Below are 19,512 nucleotides of genomic sequence, written 5' to 3' on the forward strand. Positions count from 1 at the left end.
AGGAGTTTGAGACCAGCCTGGCCAACATGGCGAAACCCCATCGCTACTAAAAATGCAAAAACTAGCAGGGCTTGATGGCAGGTACCTGTAATCCCTGCTATTCGGGAGGCTGAAGCAGGAGAATCGCTTGAACCTGGGAGGCGGAGGTTGCAGTGAGCTGAGTTCACACCACTATACTCCAGCCTGGGTGACAGAGTGAGACTCCACCTCAAAAAAAAAAAAAAAAGAAAAGAAAGAAAGAAAGAAAGAAAAGAAAAAAGAATGCCCAGTGCTCAGTTGAGGATCCTACATTGGCCCAGAGATTTATCCACGGAGAGACAAGGGCAGAAAGGATAAGAGGGTGGACATGTTTGCTGTGGTCTAATTGCTCTAAGACAAATGAGGACCATAGAAAGAACTAGGTGCCTCACCACAAGACGCAAACATCAGCCAGGAAGGACCCAGGTGCCTCTTTTGCCATCCTCCATCCTCCTGGGCAGCCTCTCCCTGCATGGACCAACCGGCCTGGTGTGTGTCTCCATGGCGCTGAACCTGGGCAGGGCAGGCTCTCCATGAATGTTTGCTGGCTGAATGAATGAACTCAGGGGCTATGGGAAGAGGACAATGTTCAGGCCAACACTAGGGACGTAAATTTAAGTGAGACAATGAAGCCAGAAAGTGTAAAGTGTTTTCCATCACTTGGTCGGATCTTTCTTTCTCCTTGAAGAAGCCCTACGAAGAAAGCCCTGGAGGAGATGTTAATGGCGCCTTTCACCATGGAAAGGTCAACACACATGTGTTCATTGAGTGACTCTGTGGGCCAGCCCTTGGCTCGGCTCTGTCAATGATTACGAGACAGGCAAACCCATGGGGTACTCTTGGTAAGTAGGCTGGAATCAAAACACATGATACAATTTAGTGAGCATTCCAAAGCAGCGTGTCATTGTATGGAAATGTTCCGAAAAGGTTTAGAGGCGGAGCGTGCCGGGAGGCCAGGCGAGGCTTCATGGCGGTAATGGAAGTGAAGTGGTGATGGGAAACGCTTGGAAGGCAGGGAGGTGAAGGTGGGGCCTTCTAAGCTTGGAGAAGATAGGGGAAGGCCAGGTGTGGTGACAGATCACAAGACCGGTGTAGCAGTGAAGAAATGTGTCACTGTCCCCTTGGCTCAGGCCCAGCCACCGAGTCCTGGGACGTGATCTTTACATCGCCTGGTTCTCTGGTTGATCCATCTTTTCCTCTGATCACTGCCCTTCCTCCTGGGGCCTTTTTGAAATCTGACTCAGGTTCTGAGCACACGTTTCAGCATTTCTGGATGCAATTTGGTATGATAGCGAAAAATCAAAGGGTATTTGCTATCACTTGAAAGTCTGTTTCTCTCCCTCTTCCTCTGAGTACCTGACCCCACAATCATCACTGGCTTTGAAATAATAGACCCATCATAATTATGAGAATTAGTCTGGAGGCTTCTGCTTTATTTGCCTAACTGAGGTTATTAAGGCCGTTTTTAGAGGTGGAAAGGGCGCCCAGGATCATCTCGGCTGAGATGGCAAATTCAGAGAGATGCCGGCAGGGTAGGGGCCAGCCAGGTAGTGAGGGTGGGGAAGGGGCCCCGTGGGGAGGACACAGCCACTGCCCAGCCCATCAGACTTGCTCATTGTCTCAGTGTTGGGAGATAACACAGTTTCTCAGGAGAAGCTGGAAATGCTGTCTGTGTGTGAGTGAAATGTATCAGATTTGTAAATGTTAAAAACAAACTTATAGCCTAGGTGATGTAGTGAAATCCTGTCTCTACAAAAAATTTACGAAATTAGCTGGGGGTGGTGGTGCACACCTGGAGTCCCAGCGACTTGGGAGGCTGAGACGGGAGGATCATTGGAGCCCAGGAATTCGAGGCTGCAATGAGCCATGATCACACCACTGTGCTCCAGCCTGGGCAACAGAGCAAGATCCTATCTCAAAAAAATAATAAATACATACATACATACAACAACAACAAAAAATTTAGCACATGAAAACTCTGTGTGATTGAACCTTTGCAATCTCAGTTAGAGTCTTCTGCTCCCATTCCATGATTTGGAAGTGCTAACGGAAGCCCCAAAATAGGAAAGGACTTGGGCGAGGTCATTAACGTGGTGGGCACAGCGTGTCCCTACCCCCTCCTTTGCCAGGTCCACTGAGTTATCTACAGAGGTCAGTCTAGCACCTCCCATTAGCCTGCTGCCTGAACTGTCTCCTTCTTTCCAGAAACTTCTGCGTGCCAGTGAACAGAGCAGCCTCTCTGTGGCTTTGAACCCAGGGTGCAGAAGCTTGATCCAGTCAATGCTCCAAGCACGGTCCAGCCATTACCCCGCAGCTGGCCCTGTCACCTCTTATTGCAGGCGAAGGGGCAGCAGCAACCTGGCAGCCCTGGGCAGCTGGCAGGAAGGGCCAAGCACTTACGAAAGGTGGCTTCAGTGTTCTTACAGGGTATTAAAGGAATAGAGCGAGAGTTAATGCAAAACTCCTTCTTTGACTTAATTTATTGTAATATATGTGGCTAAAATGTAGATCACAGTGCTGGGTTGGATCTCCGTTTTGATTCCCCAAATTGCAATCATGATAGGTGGATTATAACCGTGCTCCAACACATAGATGAGGAAATGTATTCCTGTGCAATTTTCCCTGAAGGAGAAGTCAGAGGATAAGGGGCAGGAGTTTTGAATAACCTTGCAACATTTAGTTGTCTCTCTCGATTATAGGATAGAAATTAGCATCCCAGGATGATGTGCGCTGTGTACGCAGCACCGCTTTGAATATTAGTACAGAGGGGCTTCTGGGGGAGTGGAGAAAGTGATTTTCCATATGAAAAGAAAAGTCACTGGTATCGAACTGAGTAATGTGATACCACCTTTTATTCAATAAGTGCCTAATAAGCACCTACTATGTGCTGGGCACCTAGCTAAAGGTTGAGGGTGCCACCGTAAACCAGACAGACCACAAATTTGCCATGGAAGTAAGCCTTAGCATTCAGTGTTGGGTGATGCCCGAAAAGGGGTGAACCAGGGCAGAGGGACGAGGGTGCAGAGATGGGGGAGCTATGGAAGAGCCTGGATTGCAGATTGAGGGAATGGAACATCCCGGGATCAGCACCCAGACGGGAAAGCCAAGTTTGCTTCCTTGTTCTACTGGTGCACGCAGAGCATCCATGTGGCGGGACACCCCCAAGAACATATATCTGGGCGGATTTTCTCCTCAGGCCCAGAGACTCAGCAGAAGTACCCAGGCAGAACAAATGGCCTGATGTGCCGCCCCAAGGCCTAGACTCTGCTGTCTCTCCCAGCAACGGTTCAAGGCCAACACCTGCCCAGCCTACCGCATCCCAAGGTTCTATTGGTCCAAATCACACCACCTGCCTCCCCTAGCCCAGCTCTGGGGTGGGGCTCCCAAGAGCCACCAGCCTTGCTGCAAAATAGAATTGAATTTCCGTGTGGATGTTGAGCCCTGGCCGGGGCACGTGTGGACAGGGAAGGGCCCTGTGGCAGGAGGGATTAGAAGCTTTGCACAGCACCTTGGGGCAGGTGAGGCTGGGAAGACCAAGCCGACTTCTCCTTGCCCTCCACGGGGTCGTGCTCTGGCAGTGGGAGCCCTGCACTCTTTCAAGGAGAGCCTGGAGGAGCTGCAGTCTGCAGCCACAGGAGGAGGGGGATGGACTGATGGAGGACAAGGGAATGGAGCCCTGGGTTACCAGACACCAGATTCCCCACGTTCAGCCTTCCTTCCTGGAGAGAGCCTGTGGCAACCTGTCCACTCACAGACACAGGCCACCTGGACCCACTGCCAGGCCCCACACCCTGGAAGGGCAGGTCAAAGGTGGCTAGTTATGCACTTAAAAAGAAAAGACAGACTCCTTAGATCACATGATCATGGAAGGTTGCCCAGCCCTCCCCAACACCATTCATTCATTCATTCATTTGGTCAGTCACCAGTATTTATTGAACACACTCTGCCAGGAGGCTCTAGGGACACAAGAGTGAGAAAAACAGACCCCATCCCAGCCTTCAAAGAGGCAGCAGTTTGGTGGCAGAGATAGATATTAATCACACATATACACTCAGTGCAAACTCTGAGAAATGTTCTGAATGTTAAATTCTGGGGTGATTGGGCAGACTTGACTTAGTCTGGAAGGTAAGAGCAAATGACATTGGAGCTGAACCCTCAAGCATGAGTGGGATTAGCCAGGCAAGATGCAGGTGGTGGGCCTGGGGCTGGTGTTTGGGGTTTACATTTCAGGAAGAGGGAACAGTATGTGTTGAGATTCTGAGGTCTGACAGAGAGAGAAATTTCTGGACTGGTGGGCCAGTAGGGCCAGCTCTGGGATTTTTAAGGCATTTCGGGATGAGAGGAAACATTTCTCTAATCACATTGCAGTCCCAAGTTCCTGAAGCTCTGAAGTTCTTTTTCAGTATCAGGGCGTGTGTTCCTGGGGTAGGGCATGAGCCAGCCGGGGGCCTCCCGGGTGCAAACCCCCAGCGTGTAAGACTAAAGGGCCCTGGGACCTGTGTAGTTGTGGATGAATGGGGCACTCTTTGGAGATGTTGAGAGGCGAATGGGATGCTGAGGCTTGAACTTCTCTCCACTGCCTGCTTCTTTCTTCCTGTCATCCCAGTGCCGACATACCCCCAGGTCCTCATCCTCCCCACTCCTTCACCTACTCCCCTCAAAGGGATGTTTGGAGGATAGTGCCAACTAAGCTCTAATTTCTGGGTTAGGCAAGTGAAGATGTGTTATGTCTACATGGAGTTCCTACTCAGGGCTGAGTGGTGCTTGGCACTAGGAAACCTTCTTGATCATGCAGGGGGAGGGGCTGACCATTTTGGGGGATCTTGTGGTAACTCCATAACATGGATCACCACCTGCTGGTTTGCTGTTTTATGCTGGTTTACCTTTCTTATATTTTAGACCTTGTAGATGGTGGGGTTGGGAGGCTACCAATTGGGACTCTGCTGGATGACCTTTTGTCCACAGGATCTCGTTCGAGATTGCACAGTAGCAGGCCTTATTCCCATGTCATAGGCAGTGTTTGGAGGCTGGGCAGAGGTAGGGGGCATTTACAAACACACAACTCAGACGTGGCCACACTGGACGGAGCCCAGAGTCAGCCATTGCGAGGCCAGTGGCTTTCCCGCTCTGCCACGCGGGGTTTAAAGTACATTCAGCTTTGGAAGCCCAGTGTCTCATGAAGCACTCAGACCCTCTGTGACAGGCACCATTCTCCAGTGATCCAACTTTACCAACAAGGAAATGAAAGCTCATGAAGCTTTGGCGCTTTGCTCAGGACCATAGAGCCGGTGCTAGCAGAATTTAGACTCAGACTTGGCTCCTGGAGTCCCTTGGTGTTTTGAGGTGCTCGAATGCCCAGGTAAGCCTGTTCAGGCAGCATTAAAAGTGGCCCGTGTGTCTCCCTGTGTTGAGGAGGATTGGGCCATCTCTGCACATGTCTGGGGGCTGTGGGGACACTTTGCTCAGCTACCTGCCGCTCCCCTTCCCCAAAAAGCAGAGGCTGCTATTCTTGCCTGCTTCCTCTGGGGGGCTTGTTGGAGGACACACTCATCTTCGGATCCTTGTCTCTGGTCCGAATTTCTTTGGACTAGTCTATGGGATTCCCAGACTTCGGGAAGTTCCCGTTGAGAATTTGCCAGACTTGATACTTTCGTCTGCGATCACAAGAAGAACAAGCAAACTTGACCTTCCTCCTGGAAGCTGCTACCCAGGAGGCTAGTCCTGGAGCTAGGTCAGTTCATTTATTCATGCATTCATTTATTCACCCCATTTGGGGTGAATATTGGCTGGACACCGGTCACGCGCAAGGTATGGAGGAGGAGGAACCTCAGCCCTTGTCCTTTGCACTTCACAGGCTAGAAGGAAAGCTGGTGTCAAAGAAGAACAAAATTCAAGCTCTGTATCTAGGCAGAGAAGCCAGTTGGGGGCCACTTGAGATGGGACCAGGCGCTAACCGCGGTGATAACTGGGAGTGACGTGGCCTGACTTATAATCAAGAAAGGTCACCCATGTGGATATATCAGAGGAAAACAAAGTTGCCTCTCAGGAACTACCAGGAATAAATTCACACTCCTCTCAGTCTCTACAAGGGGAAACACAGTGAAAACTTAGCTAAAAGTATCGCAGTTGTATTGGGTAAAGTACACTGCCCTTCAAGCAGCCTGGGACACCTGCCAGGGACACGAACACTGGACCAGGAGGGCCATTCGCAGGGCAGCGCCCACGGCTTCTGTTGGTCTGCAGGTACCAAGACAATGGACAGTGGAGTGGCCTCAGCTGTCTTCTTGGCTCCTCTGCTGTGTGGCCTGAACCAAAGCTGAAGGTTTTGTCCTTTGGAATTCCACCAGCTAGGAACAGGTCTCCAAAAAGATCCATGTGCCTGTGCCTGATTGGCAGAACTGGAAATATATATATATTACATGTACAGCTAATTTTCATCTCAACTGAAGTATTTATTACTACAAGATATTGAAGGGTTCAGCATTTATTCAAAAAAATTTTTTAAATTGATCCAAGGATTGTGTTCATCTGATATGTTCTCAAACGAAAAGGGCTAGATAAGTCAGTGCAGCTCAAAAATGGCAGTAACTTCAGAGCTGGCAATTGACACTTGTTTTCTGCCACTGTTTACTCTTCAATAAAAAATGCATATTTACCATAGCAACCTCCTGATCACGTGGAGCCCTATCCTGCATGCGACCCTCTAAAAGAGAATAGCTTCTTAAAGGAACACACACATCCTAATCGGCATGCTTTTCAGATGCAAAAACGTGCTCTTTCTAAGGAAGCCCTCTTTCCTGGGATTTAGTGCTAATAAACACGTCATCCTTGTAGAAATCATTTTGGTCCCCTGTCTTAAATTTTGAGATGTTTGTTCTGGAAATCCAAATAAAATTACTCTTGGAGGGGCTTTTGATTATCTTAAGGATTTGTTGATTATTTATTTTAATATGGTTCTAAATATATATATGTGTGTTTATACATGCACATATGTATATATATTTTAAACTGCAGCCATTAGTATCATCTGGAAGGGAGTTTGGTGCAGATTCTAACGACCTGCCGCTTCATCTGTGATTAAAGATTGTCATCTATGCGAAGCTCAGTTGCAGCCTGAATTGTTTTTCACTGTTAACTTGGGAGGATTGCCTGGGGTTTTAGAGCTTTGGAGGAGCTGCCCCAACCTGGACTTTTCAGAGAAGGAACATGTCCCCTCATGCTGGCACTTTGTATGTGTCTGATTCCATAGCTTGGAGCTGGCTTGGGATTGGTGGTGGGGGGAGGGGGGACAGCCAGGGACATGAACACTGAAAGCTGCTACCCAGGAGGCTAGTCCTGGAGCTAAAACTACAGGTCTGCCCCTTCCCCATACCATCTTTACATATGACACGTTGCTTTGGCAATATTCATGTTGAAAGCCACTATTAATTGGAGCATAACCTCCGTCAGGCACCATGCTAAGTGATTTATGTATCTTAGTCTCTACAGTCCTTTGAGACATGAATTCCTGTGACTATTCCTGTTTTGCAGATAAGGAAACCAAGCCTCAGAGAGGTTATGTAATTTGCCCAGGATTACACGCCTAAGACCTGGGGAACTTGGTTTTGACCTGAAGCCTTTTGGACTGCAAAACCTCTCCGCTTATTCTGTTTTCTGAACCTGTCTGTCAGATTTAGCTCTGGAAGGACAAGTGGGGACAAGATGGAGAAGCCTTTGGAGATAGGGACAGTGACAGTGGCTTCCCTCTCAGAATGCTTCCTCCAGAGATTCCTGGGTACTCTCAGTTTCAGCGGAGATTTGTGGAACTCTTTTCAGACTCTGATCTTTTTTTTTTTTTAATGCCTGCACCTGGCAGTCAGGCACCCTTCCCTTGTGCTGGGCTGAAGTCAGGGCTGGAGTGCCAAGGGTCTCTGGATGCCACAGCCCCAGGGAGAGGTGGTGTGGCTGTGTGACCGCAGGTGTGGTCAGTGCCTCTCTGAGGCACCACTATAGGCTAAGGAGGCATGCCAACTGGGCCTGGTGTATTTTTAAAGTTTCTTTCAATATGAGAAACAAGAATGTATTTGTGAGTCTGTTATGCTTAGTGGCTTTGGGGCAAAATTCGATTGTGAAGTGAGGCTGTGTTCTCCGTGGCACAGAGGCATTGTGACATGCACTCCACGGACGGGCATTGCCCCCGCCCCATGCCCTGGCCAGCCAATCCGACGGGAGCATGCACACAAACCATTTCATAATTATCCATCACAAATGCCTCCATGCTGCCCTAATAGATTATTTAAAATGGTGTGTGTGTCTCTCATGCAACCTCAAGTCAGCCCCAAACTGTACATGCATACAGGCTGGGAGAGGTAATTGTTTATCATGTATCTCTTTGTTGCAGACACTTTTATAAAAGAGTATGTATTATGTATGGTGTGACCTTCAAATGTCAGGAATGTGTTGTGCAATAAACTGTCAATATTTGTGGTTATAAGGTACTAGATGACTTTTACAATAATTGGAACGGCTATATTAAAAGCTTGGATCACTTGGCTGGTTAAAGAGAAAGACACAGGCCAGCGTTCTTCAGGGACTTGCCTTCTGCCAACTATTAAATGAAAGATATTGCAAGGTGCTCAAGATGTCTTCTTTGTTTAAAAAAGAATATGGCAAGACACATCTCTAGGGGAGGCGTCATCTCCAAATCATCCCTTCTCCTTTCAGTGTGCTCAATTCCCAGGAGAAAACTCAACTCCACAAGTTATAGCGACTGACCAAACGCATTTTAAAAAAGATCGGTCCAGCTTGTTCCTGGTGTCATTTAGGTAAGAATTCCTGGAGTCAGATCTTCCATCTTCTCCCCTCCCCCGCCCCCACCCAAACAGGAGGGGCTGTAAATTATCTTAAGAGGATCTTAAAAGCTATAATTTTTTTTTTCTTTCTTTCTTGAGAAAATAAATTACATAGACATCTTTTGGGAATTTGTGCTTTACTGAAAGTAGAGGCTTATACTATAATTTTCTTCATTTTTTGTTTAAAGAAAGGAGTACTTAATTTAAATTAAAAAAACAAAGGCATAACACATATTTTATTATAATTATAATAGTAATTGGATCATAGATTACATTAAAAATATCTGTTTCACTATGCTCTTCTATGGGTGAATATCTCTTTATGCTTATGTGAAGTCATTTCTCCTTATGATAGTCAGATCTTCATTTTTAACCAGGAATTGAGTAAATGAAATGGGGAAAGGGGCCTCACACTTTTGTTTTCTAAGGAGCTCACTTGTGGCCTTGCTGATTATAATTGTGTGTTTGTGGTTCCTTCCACCTGGATGGAGGGAGAACTGGGTAACACCCTGAGGCTGCTTCCTCCAGGAAGCCTCTCTGAACATCCTCAGGCCTCCCCACACTGCAGTCATCCAACTCCAGCCCCTGCATGTGCTGAGCACTCTGGAGCACTTCCGACATTTTGACGGTGCCCTGGACTATTTCTCCCCTCCAGCTGCTCAAATAGCTTCCCTCTCACAGTCAGGAACTGGTCTTAGTATCTGAATTCCAACTTGCTTGCCTTCCCTGGTCCTTTTATTTGTTGAAAAACGTATTTACAAAGCACCTGCTATGAGCTGAGGACCTCCCGCATCCTGGAGATGTCACGGCAAGCCATAGTGCCTGGTCCCTGTTCTCCTGGAGCTGATATTCTAGGAAGGGGACAAGCAGTGAGCAGTTTAATACACAGGTCAGCTAACTGTCTGCAAAGGGCGACGTGGACTGTGACATGGGCTGAGAACTGGGGGTTGGGACATTCCTTCCAACAGTACTATCAGAGACAATCTCTCTCAGAGAGGTGACTTTTACATAAAACTCTGAAGAGAATTCTAGGGAAAAAGAATTCCAGGGGGAGGGGAAGCAGGAGCAAAGCCTTACTGGAGAAGGGACCTAGCCTCAGAGGAGAACAGAAATTTGGGAACCAGCCTTGGAAGAGAACAGAAAGGTGAGGGGCTGGAGTGCGGTTGGGGAGTTGGGATGAGGTTAGAGCAGTAGGGAGGCCACCTGGACATCTTGAGACAGAGCTGGAGGTTATTCTAAAAAGCAATGAAATGAGTAGCTGGTGTCTGCCCTGCCCGCAACCAGAGGCTGTTCCCAGGAGACAGCAGCGGCCTGGCCTGAATCTTTCAGACTCATCCTCCTACCTGGGTCTTCTCACCAAGGCCAGGTTCTTAGGTGACCCTGCTCAGCACTGATCCACGCTAATGGTCTCTGGGGTGGGCTCCAGCCCACTGTCCCTGTCCCAGAGAGAAGAGACAGGTGTGCAGAGCCCAAAGAGACATGTCACACCTGATGGCTTGTCCCAGGTCGATTCTGTGAATCAAACCCTGATGCATCCAGGGTTGCAGTCTCTAGCCTGGGGACTGAGAGCACCTGCCCATGGCCAGCCCATAGCCACCCGTTGGGGCCTTGGCAAGATGTGGCGGTCTGCGGATGACAGGGGATGTTGTCACAGCAGCATCACATGGTGCCAGAGGGCAGAGACCCCAAGGGTGGCCCAATCCCCAGCAGGGAGTTTCACAGACTCCACTGAAGTTAAGAATGGGCTCAGGGCTTGAGAAAACCAGAAGCACATTTGGCCCACAGTTCTTGATCTTGAAGCCTTGGTATATTTTAAGGAAAATGTAATCCATGTGTTTCTGATTCATTTTCACTTAACTCATCAAAATGTTGCCTTAGAGAAGCTATTTGAAATCCTAGTGTCTTATATGTTTCCCTTTTTCTTTTTTTGAGACGGATTCTCACTCTGTCACCCAGGCTGGAGTGCAGTGGTGTGAACTCGGCTCACTGCAAACTCCGCCTCCTGGGTTCAAGCTATTCTCCTACCTCAGCCTCCAGAACGGCTGGGACTACAGGTGCCCGCCACCACACCCAGCTAATTTTTGTATTTTTAGTAGAGACGGGGTTTCACCATATTGGCCAGGCTGGTCTCGAACTCCTGACCTTGTGACCTGTCTGCCTCAGCCTCCTAAAGTGCTAGGATTACAGGTGTGAGCCATCATACCCAGCCTCCCAGTTTTTGTTTTGTTTTGTTTTGTTTTGCTTTTTAAGAAATTAGCCTTTTGATGACTTGATTCCCCAATTCCAGAAATCCTCTCTTGCCACCAGCAAATGGAGCTCTGCCCAGTTTTGAGTTTGGGTAGAGGGTGAGACATGGCAACATGGAAAACATGCCACCTCTCTGTCCACATGTCCCAGGGCTCGCCAGTGAGGTCCAATCCCGACCTCGTGCGCAATAACCCAAGAGCAAGCTGCCTTTTGCCTCCTCATAAGTGGACATTGTTTTCTAAAATAGCTCTTTATTTAAACAAATACATTCACCAATCCATAAGAATACTTAACTGTTTAACATGACTATATATGGCCATCATAAAGTTGAGGACTCTGATGCAACCAGAGACACCAAATTGATACTGACCCGAGGCATGCATTGTGTCTTCCAAGAGTTAGGTAGAATTGTTTACAGTAATGTTACAATTTTCATGCATACCATTAATTTAAAATAATTTAAAAAATTGAAGGGCCAGCCATGATTGCTTTATTTGAGTCTATTGAAGTTTTCAAAATAAGGGAAGTGGTAAGCTTTTATGAGTAACCATACATTCCTTTGGACGTTCCCCGAGGTGTTGATATTGTCTTGCTCCTGAAAAGATCTTCAAGCCCTGGTACATGTGGGCAAGGACGTTAAGAAAGGTGTGACTTTTTGTTGTTGTTGTCCCGCTGAACTGCTTCTTCAACCCTTAGACTCCACAAATGTTTTTTTTTCTTCATTAATGAAGTGAGAGCTGCGATTTTGAGACGTTCTTTGCACAAGGTACACTTGCGGAGTTAACTGACAACTCATCTGGGAAAATGTATTTACTGTTATACTAGAAGCTCCATAGAAATTAAAATATCATGGCATTTTATGCCATAAACGTAGTAAGCGCCAAGTTGTTCACAGAGTTAGTCACCTTACCCATGCGTGGTTGCTGGGGTAACTCTCCAGTCATGGCTTGGACCTCACCATCACCATCATCATTGCCAACAGCATCATTGTTATAATTCTTTTTTAATGGAAGTCTTTCTAAAATGTACTTCTGGGCATCTGAAGGGTAAGGCTGCCAGCGAGTTGGGATGAAGAGAGAACCAAGAATCCATGTGCAATATAAGAAGAAGCCACTTTTTCCTTTCTCTTTGTCCTCTCACTCTGCCTCTTTTGGTGTCTATCTCTCGCTTCTCCCTCTCATTCTGTGAGTTAATTGGACTCCTTGGAAGACTGGATATAAACCTGGAAGACTTCACCAGTAGAGGATTGACTCTTCTTAGTCAATTTCTGACCTTTTCTCACAATGGCTACCCCCAAAATCTCCATGGCTTAATATAACCAGGATTTATTTCTCATTACAAAGTGTGATGTAGGTCGGCTGTCATTCATCTGGTGACTCAGTGACCCAGGTGCCCTTTATTTTGTGATTCTGTTGCCTCAATCCTTCCATTTCAAGGTCACTGTGGCCCAGAAGGAGAGGGCAGAGGAAGTGCAGGCACGCTCTCTCTTCATTTCCTTCATCTGTTGGCCAAAACTGACCACCTGTCGTCAGCTTAGTGCAAGAGAAGTTGGGATACGTAGGGGTCCAGGGACTAGTTAGCCACCATTTGCTGTCCTTTTTACAGTCATTTCTTCTTGCCTTTTTAAGACCCAACGTCAGTACCTTCTTTGGCTATAGGGTGAGGTTAGCAGGGAGAATGAGAGGTCAAAAAAAAAAAAAAAAAGGCAGTGGGCAGAGACAGCCTGGGATAGGCTTGGAACTCTTTCAGCATGGCGGGACCCAGAGGTCTAGTCCTCAAGGGTCAGTTGGGAACCAAGGCGAGGGGAGGGTTGAAGGGACTTGCTTGGGACAGTTGGATATTAGGGACCTGCGAGGAAAAGATTCTGCCTCCTAACGCCTGAGTCAGCATTTTTGGAAAACAAGGCTGTTTTATTATACAAAGAAGTTCAGTGTTTAGAGAGAATCTAGGGGGATATCTGCCCTTCAAGTACAAAATCATTTTATAAACAAAGTTTTAATATCCCAAAGATATGATACATAAATAAGGTTAAGTGTGTGTTGAGGCACCCATCCATTCCAATCATGTTTGTATACAGCAAGATAGCTAACCTCAGGGGCGATTTCAGACAGCTGGTGACAGTGTTTTCTAAGTATTGGGGCTTTAACTTTTGAGAAGTTGTTTATCTTTCTAAGCATCTGTTTCTTTGTCTAACTGGTACTGCCACTTTGTGGTCCAGTGGATGATGAGGATTCAAAAATGATCCCTGGCCATTTTGATCTCCCTAACTCCTTCAGCTCACAGCCTCTCCTCTGAATACTTAGGGAAAGCATGCATCTTCATGTCACCTTGAACGAGGCCAACCTTGCCGTAGACTCGGAGGATAAGAACAAGCAAATGGGCATGTAGACAACATTGCTGACCTTGAGAAGACAAAATTAGGAAGGTCTGTTGCATGATGTCTCCTTGTTCCTGGTAACATACCTTTAAAAAACTTGGATCCACCTCCTTTTTCTTTAACAAGTCACTTTCAGCTTGTACGCATGGGCAGAGGAGAAAGCTGGCAGAGCTTTTGATGCCTATTTCAACGCATTTGCTCTTGGCTACAGTCTAGGAGGGTTGCAAATATGGCCTGTGTCTGTCTGGAATATTATTTGTTGTGCCCATGCAAGGCACCCACTTCTGAAGAAATAATCCCATGTTATTCAGTGGGGTCAAGAAAATAAACAGGGGTCACAGGAGCTGTTTCTCAGCTGTTTCTCCATTACATGAGAGCCCAGAGCACACCCAGGCTGAGGGTGCATTAGGAAAGAGAGGGCCTCCCCGCCTGTAGCCAAAGGTCCCCTCGAGGGACATCTCAGTCTCTAGGAGCTGGCAGGGGTCTGTCCTTTCACAGATGAGCAGGGAGGAACAGATGGCAGAGTTGAGGCTGACCTCTGTCCACATGTCTGCCTTCGGTCTACCCAGCACATTAGAGAAAGTGTCGGATAGGAGGGAAGGAAAAGAAAATTAAAAAAAAAAAAAATCTCAAACCAATGCACAAAAGGTTTAACAAAGGATCGCAGATGCAATTTTTGTAATACCTCTCTCTCTCTTTTTTGTTTTTTTTTGTTTGTTTGTTTTTGAAATAGAGTTGTGCTCTTGTCGCCCAGGCTGGAGTGCAGCAGTATGATCTCGGCTCACTTCAACCTCTGCCTCCCAGGTTCAAGTGACTCTTCTGCCTCAGCATCCTGAGTACCTGGGATTACAGGCACGCACCACCATGCCTGGCTAATTTTTGTATTTTTAGTAGAAACGGCGTTTTACCATGTTGGCCAGGCTGGTCTCAAACTCCTGATCTCAGATGATCCACCGGCCTTGGCCTCCAAAATTGCTGGGATTACACATGTGAGCCACCATGCCCAGCCAATACCTCTGTCTTTCTACTGCCTGCTTCCTGGAGTGGCTGGGGAAGGGCTGGTCTGTCTGCAACATAAACCAGTGACTGCTTTCTCCACCTGACGGTATGGGGTGCCAGGCAAAGCGATGGGACTCCCTCCTGCAGTTTGCAGAGGGGCAGATGCCAGTGCTTTTATACTCGGGGTAGAGAAGGAATTCGAGAGCAGCCGCACCTTCCCCTCTGAACGACATTCTTGGGTTCTTGCTGGGGCTGGGCCGAGTTCAGCACACACATCCTCACCAGCACCCATCCTGGCACAGGCTGCAGCTCACACACAGTGCCCTGCGGGTGTCCCACCAGCACTCGCCCCCCAGCCTTCACTGCACTTGGCTTTCAGCCTCTCTGGACACTTCCTGGGACCACCCACAATTGCCCTTCATCTTCTCTCAGCATGATTTTCCAGAAGGATTAGTCTAAGCGTAAACGCCATAGGCCTTCTGGCCCTCCAAAAAAAAAAAAAAAAACGTTTTCTTTGTGAAGTAAAAATTAGACTCTTAAATCTGCAAAGAAAACTGTTTATCTTACAAATTTATTCTTTTTATTGGGCCACACATATCCAAGATAGAAAGATAAAAGGAAAACAGATACAGGCCGTCACTTAGAGTGATGTATAATGAGGCAGGGCTCATCCTCATGTTCTGCAAAATGTTCCACAGTGCAGAGCGGCCGTATTGCTATTTTTATCTGTAATATGGTCTGGGCAAGTCCTTCCCAAGAGCTCCAGGAGAAATATGCCCTCCCTCATTTCCCCTGCAGTGTCTTCTTTTTTGTGATTCTTTTTTTTGGAAGATTCAGGGGTACATGTGCAGGTGTGTGGCACGAGTATATTGCGTAATGCTGAGGTTTGAGCTTCTAATGATCTCGCTGTGCAAGTAGTAAACACAGTGGTCAATAGGTAATTTTTCAATCTTGCCCTACTCCCTACCTCCCCTGCCTTTGGAATCCCCAGTGTCCATATATATTTTTTGAGACAGGATCTTGCTGTGTCGCCCAGGCTGGAGTGCAGTGGCGTGATCCCGACTCACTGCAGCCTTGACCTCCAGGGTTCAAGTGATTCTTGTGCCTCAGCTTCCCCAGTAGCTGGGACTACAGGCATGCATCACCACACCCAGCTAATTTTTGTATTTTTAGTTTTGCCATGGTTTTGCCATGTTGCCTGGGCTGGTCTGGAACTCCTGACCTCAAGTGATCTGCCCACCTCAGCGTCCCAAAGTGCTGGGATTACAGATGTGCACCACCACACCTGGCCTCCAGTGTCTATTGTCCCCACCTTTGTGTCCATGGGTATCCAGTGCTTAGTTCCCCCTTGTAAGTGAGAACATGAGGACATTCTCCTACAGCTTTATTCCTTAGCGGTTCCTTGCTACTGCTCTCTGGTGGGCTCCTCTGGAAGAAGCTTTAGGGGAAGGTCCAGATCATGCCACAGGCGACCCTGCAGAATTACACTTTTTTTGTTTGTTTGTTGCCCAGGCTGGAGTATAGTGGTGCAATCTCAGCTCACCACAACCTCCACCTCCCAGGCTCAAGTGATTCTCCTGCTTCAGCCTCCCGAGTAGCTGGGATTACAGACACGCACCACGACCACCTGGCTAGCTTTTGTATATTTAGTAGGGCCGGGGTTTCACCCTGTTGGCCAGGCTAGTCTTGAACTCCTGATCTCAAATGATACACCTGTCTCAGCCTCCCAAAGTGTTGCAATTACAGACATGAACCACCGTGCCTGGCCCAAGAATTACACTTCTGAAACCTGCCCCTGCCTACCTCCATCCTGAAGCCAACATCCAGGACACCTAAGTCCTGCTTATAATTCAAATCAACAGTGATTGGCCTCCTAACTTAAATTGGCTATCTCAACTATGTCGCCAGGAGCACTTGGGCAGAATTTTAATCAGGCTCATCGTTGTTTGAAACTGACCTTCATGATCCCAGCAAAAGGGAAGTTGAGGGAGGCCGGGAGGGCAAATGCAGCATGCTCAGGGTTGGGGTGTGTGGGAGTGGGAGAGGGGTAGAAGGAGATGGCCTTCCTGCTGTCTAAAGCTAGGGTGTGGTTGGCTGGAAATGACATCTGGTCATCACTCCCTCTGGCAGCAGCTCCTGGTAGACTCAACCTGTAGGACATAGAGCCGCTGTGACTGTATGTAGAGCATTTGTCTGATGGTGACTTTGCAACACTCTCTTGTGCCTGTTTGCTCTGATCAATCAGCCATCTTTGGGGGCCTTTCCACACTTATTTGGGCAACCACAATCTAGGGCTTGGTGGAGTGACTTTGAGTTCTAGATGTGGATGAGCCTAACTTCCTGCTTGTACAAAATTATAAGAAAAAAAAGCTAGGTAATTATACCCTTTTAATAGCTCTCCAATGATGGTTAGAAGAGTTGGGGAGAATAAGATTAAAGTGAGATTTCAAATATAAATAACTTTGCCCGGGTGATGATACGGTCGTACACAATCCAACTGCAGAGAGAATGCTCCAAGCCAAGAGTTTCCACAGTTGCTTACAGTGAATACTCAAATAAGAATTAAATGTGTCACACCTGGTGTAGTGGCTCATGCCTATAATCCTTGCTCTTTGGGAGGCTGAGACGGAAAGATTGCTTGAGGCCAAGAGTTCAAGACCAGCCTGGGCAACAAAGCAAGACCCTGTCTGTACAAAAAATAGAAACTTAACGAGGCATGGTGGCCTGCACCTGTAATTCCAGCTACTTGGGAAGCTGAAGCAGGAGGATCACTTGTGCCGAGGAGTTTGAGGTTGCAGTGAGCTATGATTGTGCCACTGCACTCCAGCCTGGGTGACAAAATGAGACACTGTCTCAAAAAAAAAAAAAAAAGAATTGAATGTGTTGGCCTTCATCTTTCTCATGGTCTACAAGTCTGTCCCTTTTTGGCTGTTAGCAGAGAACCCCAGGAACAGATGTTGAAGAGTAAAAACAGTTTGCATTTTCCATTGCTTGGAAGGCACAGATCTTATTTATTGTAATCTCTCCAGAACTCGCAGATCTCATTACCCCAGAATGTTCCCTCGTTCTCCTCATGGGATTTACCGTGAGGCCTAGAGGGTGGGCTGGAAGCTATGGTGAGGACCTCGCTATCCTCAGGAGCTTAGATTCTGTTCCAGGCCTTCAGACTCCTGCTCTGTGGGGAGGTCCACCACTGTGGAAGAAAAGTGAGCCCAGAGAAGGTTCTCTTGCTTCTCCTCCTTGAGTTCCCAATTGTCATCTCTTTGGTAGTGTGATGTCAGGCCTCGGGGGTTGCAATAACATATCTTCCAACCACTAGACATTTTTCCAGTTTTATTTACTATTATGTCCCACAATTTCTTTGCAGAAGGCAGCCATATGTAAATTTTATTCCGTTTTCTAATGGTTTGGGTTACATAAAAAATAACAGCAGGAAGGAAAATTTGTATCGATACTTGACAGAGGAAGTTCTCAAGTCACTGCAAAAAGATGTGTCTGCAGTGCTGTAAGTTTATGGGAGTTTTGCAGCTGAGTCTCTGCATATGACTTTGAATATGTCACTATATGTTTATCATGGGCTAATTGTGGAATCACATTTCCATACTTTTTCTTCTCCCTTTCATGAGATTACACCAGCCAGTGATGGATACAAGACTCTACAAGGAAGAAATGATCAGTTTTGGATAATTTTCTTTCCTGTCCCAAAATAGCCATATGTCTGCATGTCTTAGGGACTCAGCTGACACACATTTTTTTTAATTTGTTGCTTGCTATAATGCAAATATGATTTCAGTCTTATAGTGAACTCTACAGTGAGTCCATATTATAAATTAATCAGATTCAACAAACACCAACATTTTTAAACTTTTGAAAAAAAATATTTAATAGGAACTAAGCAAAAGAAGAAATCAAACCAGCTGCTGACACAGCTGTTTCTTTTCTTGTTTAATTCAGTTCAATATAAAGGTACCATATGCTGCTTAAAATGATGATAGGAAAGATGAAATAATTTAAGAGAATAACAAGAAAATACATGAATTGTCAGCATTCTGTCAGATTTAAAGAATGAAATAGACAGGTGTAGTATTGACATGTTTAACTTTGTGTGGTGTTAGCAGTTTTGGTGCGAACAACTCCTGACATGTGCTGAAGTGATGTGAGAACGTTTCTCCTTCGCTGCAGACATTGGCGAGGAGGCTGGGAGATCCGCCGGCGTCCAGCAACCGGCGCTGCTTCGCGACAGAAGCCTGGGCTCGGCCATGAAGGACTGCCCGTACTGTGGGAAAACTTTCCGGACATCCCATCACCTTAAGGTGCACCTGAGGATACACACAGGTGAGAAGTCTGAGTGCATCCAGGGGCACAGCCCAGAGGAGGAGGAGGCCCCCGTCCTGCCTGCTTTCTGGCCCAGGTCCACAACTGTGTGGGTCACTAAGTCTGGAAGGTTCTCCCCGGGCCTGTCTAGCCGCCACTGTGTGGATCATAAGCGGCCCTCATTTCCTGATTCATCCCTTAACTAACATTCACCTCTCAAATGATGCAGGGACTCGTAAATGTAGACTCGGATGGTCCCAGCCTGGGATAACTGGGTCGCATCTGAGCCTCTAGGGCATTTTGCTAATGGTTTCCTTCTGCTGTATTGAAGGGGTCCCTCCCCATGCCCCTGTATGAACCAGGAGTCTCCCAGGTGTCAGTGATGGGGTCTCAGCTCAAACCTTCCTAAGTGTAGAAGGGAATGAAGCCACTTCCCCAAGCAGCCAGGTAGAACAGGCTTTAGCCTGGCCTGCATTACTTACCCAGACCTGGGACAGGGCAGCTGGAGTCAATCCCCATCACTCCATGTGGCGTGGAGGAAAAGTGACTCTTTCCTGTGTCTCCTCAAAGGAGAAATTGAGATGCTCTTAGGCAAAGGGGGGCAAGTGGCTGCTGCACCCCTTTGGCGGTTTCTCATGTTTTGGCGTCACACTGGCCAAGGACTGGCTGGCAACAGGGAGTTCTCTGTGTCCCTCAGTCATCATCCTTTTTAGCTTTTCTGCTTGT

At 47.2% G+C, this 19,512-nt stretch overlaps 1 protein-coding gene across 2 annotated transcripts in view; it reads left to right on the plus strand.

Moving 5' to 3' along the window:
- The window catches only part of ZNF536 (zinc finger protein 536), a 184,442-nt gene that overhangs the window by 142,048 nt on the left and 22,882 nt on the right, over window positions 1-19,512 (plus strand). For both annotated transcript variants that reach the window (XM_011949169.1, XM_011949170.1), the window contains one exon: window positions 18,655-18,807. In XM_011949169.1, coding sequence (XP_011804559.1) covers window positions 18,655-18,807 — 153 coding nt within the window. The remainder of the gene's footprint in view (window positions 1-18,654; window positions 18,808-19,512) is intronic.

Source organism: Colobus angolensis, unplaced genomic scaffold, assembly GCF_000951035.1.
Source record: "Colobus angolensis palliatus isolate OR3802 unplaced genomic scaffold, Cang.pa_1.0 Scaffold291, whole genome shotgun sequence".
In the NCBI taxonomy this organism is placed as follows: domain Eukaryota; kingdom Metazoa; phylum Chordata; class Mammalia; order Primates; family Cercopithecidae; genus Colobus; species Colobus angolensis.